This window comes from Pipistrellus hanaki, assembly GCF_964339955.1.
Source record: "Pipistrellus hanaki genome assembly, chromosome: 16".
Classification (NCBI taxonomy): Eukaryota; Metazoa; Chordata; class Mammalia; order Chiroptera; family Vespertilionidae; genus Pipistrellus; species Pipistrellus hanaki.
Window position 1 is genome coordinate 31,573,244 of NC_140518.1, and position 11,495 is coordinate 31,584,738.

General features: G+C 41.5%; 1 protein-coding gene across 1 annotated transcript in view; it reads right to left on the bottom strand.

Moving 5' to 3' along the window:
• The window catches only part of TMIGD1 (transmembrane and immunoglobulin domain containing 1), a 14,580-nt gene extending 5,605 nt beyond the window's left edge, over window positions 1–8,975 (bottom strand). Inside the window, exons 1-3 of the mRNA XM_084862220.1 lie at window positions 8,899–8,975; window positions 6,421–6,521; window positions 3,721–3,999 (exon numbers count right to left, since the gene is read on the bottom strand). Of these exons, the coding sequence (XP_084718346.1) occupies window positions 3,721–3,999; window positions 6,421–6,499 (358 nt within the window). The 5' untranslated portion in view covers window positions 6,500–6,521; window positions 8,899–8,975. The remainder of the gene's footprint in view (window positions 1–3,720; window positions 4,000–6,420; window positions 6,522–8,898) is intronic.
• Window positions 8,976–11,495: the final 2,520 nt, after the last annotated feature.

Consider the following 11,495-nt stretch of genomic DNA (forward strand, 5'->3'; position numbering starts at 1 on the left):
GAGAATTAATAAACCAATCTGTGCTAGTGGTGGATAAAACAGTGCCATGTTAAGAAAGCAGGCATTGCAGTTCGCTCTCATTCCAACTATATCACTTACTGTGACCTTGAGAAAGTTACTTCACTGCTAAGTAACTGCTCAGTTTCCTTATCTAAAAAATGGGATAATAGCTACCTTATGAATTGCTGTGGAAGGTTAAGTGAGATAACGCCGGTAAAGAATTTATCACCGTGCTCGTTAGTACTATCATTATTTTATATGGTAGTTTTGAGCACGCCTCACAACCTCCACTTTCTCATCTGCTCTAACCACGTTTGACTTGGCCGCACATTGACCCATGCGGATTTGCATTTCCTCTAGAAATGATGTCCTCTGCCCAGAAGGTGTTCTAGTCCTGGCAACTCTGGCGTCTATGGAAGATGAGTGTGACTTTCTGACTCCCTTTCATTCCTCGGTTCGAGCAGCTCCTTACTCCCTCCCCGATGAGGGCAGCTATAGACCCATAGATAGCCGAACACATGTATCGTCACCAAATAATCCAACCCTCCTCCCCACCAGGCCTTTCCAACATTGAGGAGGAGAAATGGCTGGGCTGAGGCCCCCCTCTTCACACCCTTTGCAGTTTCTGGCCAACGTGCAGAAGAGTCATAAAATGCTTGAGAAGTGGGCTGTAGGAGAAGGAGGGAGGAAGGAGCTTGTGGAATCTGCACGCTGAATAATTAGACCCTGAGTAGGCTGTGCTATTAATAACTCTCAGAAGAATGACATTTTGTTTGCTCTTTGGAATGAGTTTGAATTCTGCATCCATATCCAACAAGGATGTTATATGGTATTTTCAGATATGTAGGAAGCTGCTTGAATACAGAACGTAGTTGCCAAACATACCAGTTCCACCAGTTCCACAGGTCCTATTAGTTGTTGCTTTTTATTTAACTATTTAAAATTAATATAAGCTTATCAGCCATATGTTTTTCTTTAAAAAAAAAATTAATACATGTCTGGCTCTGACTACGTAGCTCAGTTGGTTAAAGTGTGGTCTTGTTATGCCAAAGTTGAAGGTTCGATCTCCCCAGTCAGGCACATACAAGAATCAACAAATGAATGCTGGTTAAATAGGTGGAACAACAAATAGATCTCTCTCTCTCTCTCATCCTTTCTCTTTCTCTCTCAAATCAATACATTAAAAAAAAATACATTTATGCCTGGTCAGTGTGGCTCAGTTGGTTGAGCATCGTCCAAGCACCAGGAGGCCACTGGTTCAATGCCCAGTCAGGGCACATGCCTGGGGTTGAGGATTTGATTCTCAGTGGAGGGCGTACAGGAGGCAGCCATTCGATGTTTCTTTCTCTCCCTTCCTTTCTCTAAAAATCAATAAAACAAATTTAAAGTAATAATAATAATAATAATAATAAATAATAATAATACATTTCAGGTAAAGTTCAGGTCCTCCTTGACTTTATCCTCATAATTTCCTGACTCCTTAGAGATACCCACTATTATACATTTGATTAAAATCCTTGCATCTTTTTTTAAAAGTAGCGTGGGTTGTGTGTGTTTTTGGAGTGTGTGTGTTTTTGTGTTTTTTTTAACATATAATGTACCCATAGAAATATATTGTATTGTTTTAGGAGGGCGAGAAGGGTTTACATGAAAGATTGAATTCTTTTGATAACTTACATGTTTTTTTTAGCTATGTCTACATTGATCCACAGAGATCTAGCTCATTGCTTTTATTTTTATTTATTATTATTTTTTAATCCTCACCTGAGTATATTTTTCCATTGGTTTTTAGAGAGAGAGTGGAAGAGAGAGGGAAAGACAGAGAGAAATATCGATGTTAGAAAAACACATCGCTTGGAATCCAGTGAGCCCTGATCAGGGCCCGGGCCAGGGAGGAGCCTGCAACCGAGGTATGTGCCCTTAACCCAAATCAAACCCGGGACCCTTTGGTCTGTAGGCCAATGCTCTATCCACTGAGCCAAACTGGCTGGAGCTAGCTCATTGCTTTTAGAATGCCATAGTGAAATATATTGCTCTAAACCATCTTATTTTGATGGGAATTAGGTTCTATTCATTTTAAAAGTGTTAATCAGTGCGTCAGTAAACATGCTTGTATATGTCTGTATGCACATGTGCATGTGTTTCTCCAAGGTTAACGTCTAGAAATAGAGATGCTGGGTCTCATAGGGTAAGCACCTTTAAATTTTTGAAAGATGTTGCAAAAGAGGTGGTCTCAATTTATGCTTTCAGCAGCAATGTATGCAAGAACCTATTTCTACGCACACTCCCCCAAATAGTGTATTATCAACTGCTATTTATAATAATACTTTCTCGGGACTTTACATGCTATTCTCATCATAATTTATGACCTCGTTTTGATTTATTGATTAATGAGTATCAGTTTGTCACTATGAACCACTGACCAATTGGTTTTTTTCACATGCACTTAGTGACAACCCTATTTTGGAGGTGGTTATACAGATGATTTTGGATCCAGGTTGGAAAATGAGAATTTTTTTTTTAAGCCACCAAATGATGGCATTTCTGCCATGCCTCCCTTAAGAAGGTACAATGGGAAGAACACTAGATTAAGAGCCTGGGGATTTGTGTTCTGTTCCCAGCTCCAGCTGTGATCATTCTGGCCTCAGTCTGAGCCTCCTTTTCCTCATCTGTCACATCATAGGCATTACAAGACCTCCAAGGGCCCCTAATGGTCTTGGATTCCATCAAAGTATGCAAAGGGGAAGCTTGCTAAAACATCACATTTTATTAATTCATAGCAAATAAAAATCAAGACTCCTTTTCCCAGGAACAAGCAAATGATTCACTCTGGAAACTCAAGCTGCAGATCCCCAGTATTTCCCAGAACTGGGTTCTTTGGCATTTTCTCCACCCTTTTATCTCAGGATCAGTGGCATCCGTTTGTCACAGATAAGCCTGCTGAACTTGAGTCCAGAGCGCTTTCTACCAAATCCTACCACATAATCACCCTAATCCACATCACTCCTCACCCCACCATCCACACCACCCTCATGCAGAACCAGCTTTCCAACCAAACCATGTTCATCTACATAGAATCATTGGAAGGACCCCTAATGCCATATAGTTCCACCAATGGGTGACCAATTCCTGCAACCCAGCCATCAAAGAGCTTCCTCTTTTGAGGTTCTAAACATGAACAACCAATATATTCATGAAAAGGTGAACACCCTCATTCTTTTTTTTTTTTTTTTATCCTCACCCGAGGATATTTTTCTATTGATTTTTAGGGGGACTGCAAGAGAGAGGGAAAGACAGAGAGAAATATTGATGTGAGAGAAACCCATCGATTGGTTGCTTCCTGCACGCACCCCGACCAGGACCGGGCCAGGGAGGAGCCTGCAACCGAGGTACGTGCCCTTGACCAGAATCGAACCTGGGGCCCTTCAGTCTGCAGGCCTACGCTCCATCCAATGATTCAAACCGGCTAGGGCCACCCTCATTCTTAGTTTAAAAAATTGAAATAAAATTTCATATCAAGCTGGCAAATGTCACGCTCAGTGCTCGTGAGGTGTGGAGAAATAAGCATTTTTGTGCTCTTTTGTGGGAGCGTAAGTAGGGCAATTTGGCAAAATCAAGCAAATGTTAAAATGCACATACACTTTAGACCCAGATTCCAGCTACCACTCAGTGCAGTGCAGACAACACAGGCTGGCAAGCAGCGTCTCCCCTTTTACTCACAAGGAACGTCCAGCACCACGGAGATGGACACCGACTGGTCCCTCTGCAGCCTGCAGGTGAAGGTGACTCCATTGTCGTCTTCAGTGATGGAAGTCACACAGATGGCGCTGGAATTGATGCTGTTTTCAGACTTCAAATCCACTGCCCCCCCTTCTCGGAACCAGAGAAGTCCTTCATCCCCCGTGTGGTTCTGAACAGCACACATCAGAGATGCTTCGGACCCCACCTGAGTGTTCAGAGTATGGCTCTCGGTTCTACCATTCACCGTCAAAACAGAGCCTGGGAGTGCAGAAAGAAACTGTCAAGAACAACCTAAACGACCATACATGTTACATCAGAACAATGAAATCAAAGTAGCCATATCGATCTGTGTGATTTTACAAGGAAAAGGTTTGTCATGCATTATTGACTACAAAAAGGAAAAGCTGAAAATGGTTACCAAGTTTTGTTGCACCTTGGAATCACCTGGGGATTTTTTAAAAAATTACTAATGGCTTGTTCCCACCCTAGACATTCTTATTAATTGATAGAAGTGAAACCTGGGCATGGATTTTTTTTAAGCCCCAGATGATTCTAATGTTTAGTGAAGTTTGAGAACCATTGAGTTAGAAAACAGTATGTGCAGAATTACTCCATTTGTGTGTGCGCACACTCGCGCACGCGCGCACACACACACACACACACACACACACTTAGGAAAAGTATTGGGAAAAATTATATATATATATATATGGAATGATATTGATGAAAATAGAGAAATGTTTACCAGATTTAATTTGTTTACTTCAAGGGGTTGGATATAGCAAAGTGGGAGTGGGGAAATACAAAGAAATACAAAGAAAAAAGCACTGTAATAAAATGACAAAATATTTAAGATGAAACATTAGGTGAATAGGCAGAATGTAAATCTCTAATAATTACTATAAATGTATCAAAATTGCATATGGGCAAAAGCTGATTTGAAAACATTTCTGATTAGGTGATAGAATTTGGTCTTCCATATCATATGATTTAATATTGTGTTGGCAATGCAGTGAAATAAAAAGATTCTTAAACAGCTTGGTTTGCAGACAGATAAGTCATTGTGAGATAGATGATTCGAATATATAGTACTTAGTTTTCACCTCTCATTTTTAGAAATTCATCCATTATATAATATACCCAAATTTCAGTTTTTACTTTCCTGGCTCAGAAGCAAGTAACAAAAGATAAAGAGTAACTTTAGCCACCAGAAACTTGCCCCCTATATAACATTTGTTAAAATAGTCTGTAAAGCCGAAACTGGTTTGGCTCAGTGGATAGAGCGTCAGTCTGCAGACTGAAAGGTCCCAGGTTTGATTCTGGTCAAGGGCATGTACATTGGTTTCGTGCACATCCCCGGTGATTCTCTCTCATCGATGTTTCTGGCTATCTATCCCTTTCCCTTCCTCTCTGTAAAAAATCAATAAAATATATACTTAAAAAACTTTAAATAAATAAAATAGTCTGTAAATACATTATCTTAAAAAAAAACTATTGGGAAAAATAATGAGACTTCATCCTATGTGTTTTTTTTGTTGTTGTTTTTTATTTTTTTGGTTTTTTTTTTTATCTGAAAGAATACACACCAAAACATTGAATGGCTGTGTTTGGATGATGGGATTTGGGGGGATTTTTACTTTTATTCATTTATAAATAGCGTGTCCCCAAAATGTGTAGACACACATTGAATCATTATGAAGGCAGTGTTTATTGAAATACATTTCATTTTCAAAATTGACCTATCAGCTGTTAAAGTATGTATATATTTTTGGGACACCCTGTATTTCCTAATTTATTTTACAGCGACTATATATTACTTTTAAAGCAGAGGGGGAAAGCTGTTTCCAGTGAGGGATGGGGAGCAAATGCAGGAAAGATTTCAGTGTTAGTGTATGTTCAAACAAACAGCAGATTATTTTGGATATGATTAGTAATACAATGCATTAAAATGTAGGGAAATTCTGGCTGTGGCGAAAATAGAATACTTCTTCTATGCTAGGAGAACCATAAAAATATTTCCATTTCTTTTTTTTCTTTTTTTTAATTGATTTTATACAGAGAGGAAGGGAGAGAGATAGAGAGTTAGAAACATCGATGAGAGAGAGTCATCAATCAGCTGCCTCTTGCACACCCCCTACTGGGGATATGCCCGCAACCACAGTACATGCCCTTGACCGGAATCGAACCCGGGACCTTTCAGTCCGCAGTCCGATGCTCTATCCACTGAGCCAAACCGGTCCCGGCTCCATTTCATTTTTTATGATGTTACCTGACTCCTATACTCTGAAGCAGAGCAACTATGTCTTCATTCCAATTTTGGTTTTGGATTTTTCCAGTGCCCACCCATCATTTTTAATCTGAACTTTTTCTTTATTTAAAGAGGCAAAAGAGCCCTGACCTTGCTGAGAGTTTTTATCAAGAAAGGATGTTGGGCCGAAGCAGGTTTGGCTCAGTGGACAGAGCGTCAGCCAGCAAACTGAAGGGTCCCAGGTTCGGTTCCAATCAAGGGCATGTACCTTGGTTGCGGGCACATCCCCAGTGGGAGGTGTGCAGAAGGCAGCTGGTCGATGTTTCTCTCTCATCGATGTTTCTAACGCTCTATCTCTCTCCCTTCCTCTCTGTAAAATTATCAATAAAGTATATTAAAAAAATAAATAGGCGAAAGCAATGTGAACTTACTTGTTATTTCACGTGGCAGAAATAAGATCACTAAGAGAACTCCGCACATTCGCATTAGGCCGCTGCTCTTCTGTGCCATCTTCAACGAATTTAAGTCGGATCTGGGGATGGGGGCGGGAAGAAATGCAGTTGTTTCTGTACTTTGAGCTACACTGCGTTTATGAACCTTCATCTTGTCCTTTTTGCACGTACAGTGAAGTCCCAAGTGAGTCATCTCAGTAATAATGATGTTATTTTTAGTTTTCAAAAAATCCCGTTCTGACTCCTAAGTTCAAAGTGCTTTTAGTATTAAAACATTTTTTAAAGACAACAACAACAACAACAACAAAATCACAAGGAAATAGGCTATCCGACATAGGGCAGCCTAGGACAGCCCCGGGGAAGGTACTAGTAAAACCAGCCTTCCTAGAGAAATGGAGAAGGTCATTTTCACAGAAAGGGCAATGAAGCGTGTTTCCTTCTCAGACGGTCCCTAATGAACAAAGTAAATCTTGCTCGGAAGGCCTCTCTGGGGTCATTTGTGTAAAGTTGCTTCCTGCCAATAGAAAGTCTTTGAGACTATTCCAAATTCCACTGATTCAGATGGTTTATACTTTTAGGAATGATTCAATCGCAACATGGCCTCTGGCCTTTTTTTTTTTTTTTTTTTTTGTATTGATTTCAGAGAGGAAGGGAGAGGGAGAGAGAGATAGAAATAGCAATGAGGAAAAAGAATCATGGATCGGCTGCCTCTTGCTTGCCCCACACAGGGATCAAGCCCACAACCCGGGTATGTGCCCTAACGGGGACCTCCTGGTTCATAGGTCAATGCTTAACCACTGAGCCACGCCAACCGGGCTTAAAGTATGCTAATCTCTACTTTCCCCCATCCCTCCACTGCTCTCCCCTCGTGATACTCCTTAAGACTCCTCCACCTAGTGCGGACCAAAACAATAAATAATAAAGGCTTCTTTATCTCCTGTGCTTTGCTGTTGCCATTCCCCTCCCTGAAATATTCTCCACTTCCATCTAGGGAGAAACACGTGTATTTATTGCTTCCTTTCAAGAGTACCGCTATGAATACAGCAGAACCACATCTGGAGTGTTTTCTGTGCACCAGACACTGTGCCAAACACTTTACATACATTATTTAAATATCAGCTAAGCTTCTAACAGCTCTTCTGAAGACATTTCTAAAGGTTTGGAGAGATTATATAATTTGCCCAAGATTCCAAAGATGGTAACTATCAGGGCCAGGATTTGAACCCAGACTCCCAAGGCTGTGCTCTTAACCACTCTAGTGCCTAGATTAATATTCTCTTCTTTTAAGAAGCTGCTGTAGCCGAAACCGGTTTGGCTCAGTGGATAGAGCATCAGCCTGCGAACAGAAGGGTCCTGGGTTCGATTCCGGTCAAGGGCATGTTCCTTGGTTGCGGGCACATCCCCGGTGGGGGGTGTGCAGGAGGCAGCTGATTGATGTTTCTCTCTCATCGATGTTTCCAGCTCTCTATCCCTCTCCCTTTCTCTCTCTGTAAAAAAAAAAAAAAAAAAAAAAAAAAAATCAATAAAATTTATTTTGAAAAAAGAAGAAGCTGCTGTAGCCCTGGCTAGGTAGTTCAGTTGGTTAAAGCGTCATCCTTATACACCAAGGTTTCGGGTTCAATCTCCTGTCAGGGCATATACTAGTATAAGAAGCAACCGATGAATGTATAAATAAGTGGAAAAACAAGTTTCCCTCTCTCTCTCTCTCTCTCTCTCTCTCTCTCTCTCTCTCTCTCTCTCTCTCTCCCTCTCTCTCTCTCTCTAAAAAAAAAAAGGGGGGCGAGGGTGGTGGTAGGAAAATAAAAAGCTGCTGCTGTTAATCCTTCCAGTCCCTGCCTACTCCACAGACCTTAGCAACGTGGAGTTTTGACCCCATCCCAGGCCTGTCCTGACAGGAGCCAGTTTCGTTCCTGCGAGGCTCACCCTGTCTGACTGGCAAGCCTGTATCACTCTTTCAACAAGTTGCAATTAGTACTAATATCGATCCTTTTATAATTTTACAATTTTGCCAAAAAGATTTCTCTTTTAAAAATATATATTTTTTATTGATTTCAAAGAGGAAGGAAGAGGGAGAGATAGAAACATCCACAATGAGAGAGAATCATGGATTGGCTGTCTCCTGCAAGTCCCCCAGTGGGGATGGAGCCCACCACCCAGGCATGTGCCCTTGACCGGAATCTAACCTGGGACCTTTCCGTTCCCAGGCCAATGCTCTATCCACTGAGCCAAACCGGCTAGGGCGCCAAAAAGATTTCTATGACAGGTGATAACGGCATTGATTTCTGAATTTGCTCTTTAATAGTTTTTTTCAAGCACAGCTCCCTGTAGGCTCTCAATAGGAACTGAAAGTAGACCTTCCTAAGGAGAAAGATTGATTTCTCCCCTTCCCTTCCACCCCACCAAGATAGCAACTTTTCAGAAACGAATTTCCCTCGCCTGACATGTTTTACCACTTACCTGCTGAGCGTTGAAAAGCTGACTCCCTTGGCCAATTGCTCCTCTGTCTGAGAGCCCTGACTCCTTTCCCCGTTGCCATCTTTATAATACTTGAATTTGAACACTTTATGACAGAAGGGTCAAGTAAATAATTAAATTGGGTTCAAAGTCTGTTTCTCTTTATGGATTCTTAGAGAAGACAGTAATTAAGAAAGGCATCTTCCTGAGACCTAAGTGTTTGTGTATACCTAAGTCACTAGGTGGGGCCAGGTGTTCCTATCAGGGATGTCATTGCTCCAAGAAAGCCTGAGCTTAGGCAAAATGTCGTAGCTCATCTCACTGAACGTAGTCATGCTCAGGCTAGATGACTCATCATCTGACAGCCTGGGAATTTGATCAGTGCCCCAGGGCTGGCCCAGGACCACTCCCACCCTCTAGGGTCCCACCTGGGTGCTGCTCTCCCCACCCACCCACCCACCCCAGGCCCCTTGCTGCCCTTGGGGCAAGTCTGAGGAGAGGTTTGATTTTCACAGCAGCCAAAACCTTGGAAGATTTCCCACAACGTACATCGTGCTGGAAAAGTATTTCTTCCCACCGGTAACCCAGGCCCCGCGTGGAAATTGCACCACACCAGCCATGGCAGGGGCAAGGTCTAACCCCATGGCCAGCAAACCGCGGCTCGCGAGCCACATGCGGCTCTTTGGCCCCTTGAGTGTGGCTCTTCCACAAAATACCACGGCGTGGGCGAGTCTATTTCGAAGAAGTGGCGTTAGAAGAAACCTAAGTTTAAAAATTTTGGCTCTCAAAAGAAATTTCAGTCATTGTCCTGTTGATATTTGGCTCTGTGGACTAATGAGTTTGCCAGCCACTGATCTAACCCTTTGAGAGTCTCACCTGATAGGGCAAACTTTGCATTTGCACTTTCAAGAATTAGCAATTGAGGATGCCTAATTTTTTTTATTGGTTTAAAAATACATATGTTTATGGTATTAATACAATGTAAATTTTATCTGTAATGTACTATTGCGCCAATTATTGTATATAAGAATAGAATAAAAGGTTCTTTTTGGCCGAAACCGGTTTGGCTCAGAGAATAGAGCATCGGCCTGCGGACTGAGGGGTCCCAGGTTCGATTCCGGTCAAGGACTTGTACCTTGGTTGTGGGCACATCCCCAGTGGGGAGTGTGCAAGAGGCAGCTGATCGATGATTCTCTCTCATCGATGTTTCTAACTATCTCTCTCTCTTCCTCTCTGTAAAAAAATCAATAAAACATATTTAAAAAAAAGGTTCTTATGTATATCTGCACATTTTAACATGTTGGCTAAGCACATCAGAGTTCTCCTTCTTACTAGCTGTGTGACTCCAAAAAGTTATCTAACCTCGATGAGCCTCAATTCTTCAATAAAATGGGGGTAATAATAATGCCCTCCCTACACAGTCACTGGGAGAGTTAAATGAAATGAAGCATGTGACGGGCCACACAGGAAACACTTAAGAAGCAGTAACTATTGATGTTATTAATACAGGCTGAGCTGGCCATAATAAATCAGCTCAGCACCATGAAATTGTTCCAGAAAGGATCACAACTTAGAGCAGTTCCTGCTGGCGGGGCTGCAAGTACCATCTAGGCAGGTTTGTGTCTGTTTCTCTGTGGTTCTAAGGGCAGGCTGTTTAATATTATCACTTTCCCAACCAGAAGATTTATTTTAATTTTATTTTTTTAGAGTCAAAATAAAAGTTTATTTTTTTTTTAAATTTCTTTGTTGATTAAGGAGTTACATATGTGTCCTAATTCCCCATTACCCCCCCTAACCTCCCTCTATGCCCTCACCCCCCTGCTGTCTGTGTCCATTGGTTAGGCTTATATGCATGCATGCAAGTCCTTTGGTTGATCTCTCCTCCTTCCCCCACCCTCTCCTGCTTTCCCTCTGAGGTTTGGTGGTCTGATCAATGTTTCTCTGTCTCTGGATTTTTGTTCACCAGTTTATATTGTTCATTATATTCTATAAATGAGTGAGATCACGTGATATTTATCTTTCCCTGACTGGCTTATTTCACTTAGCATAATGCTCTCCAGTTCCATCCATGCTGTTGCAAATGGTAAGAACTTCATCTTTTTTTTTTTTTTTTTTACCGTAGCGTAGTATTCTATTGTGTACATGTACCACAGTTTTTTAATCCACTCATCTGCTGATGGGCACTTAGGCTGTTTCCAAATCTTAGCTATGGTAAATTGTGCTGCTATGAACATAGGGGTGCATATACCCTTTCTGATTGGTGTTTCTAGCTTCTTGGGATATATTCCTAGAAGTGGGATCACTGGGTCAAATGGGAGTTCCATTTTTAGTTTTTTGTAATAGTATCACTTTAAAATGAATTCTTGTCTTGACCAATTCATCAAGGGACTTTGGGTTCCTCCAACGTAGACATTAGACAAAGCTTTGGTTCCTTTAAAGCTGATTTAAATCATTTCCTGAAAGCTGATCTCAGGGAGCACAGTAAGGAAGTGACATAGGGAAGGTAGGAAAACTGCTAAAGGGTATGTTAATAAACAGGTTACTGCTGTGGGCAACTGTGTGAGAAACATGCCTCAGAATCGGCTCATGAGGGCATAGGA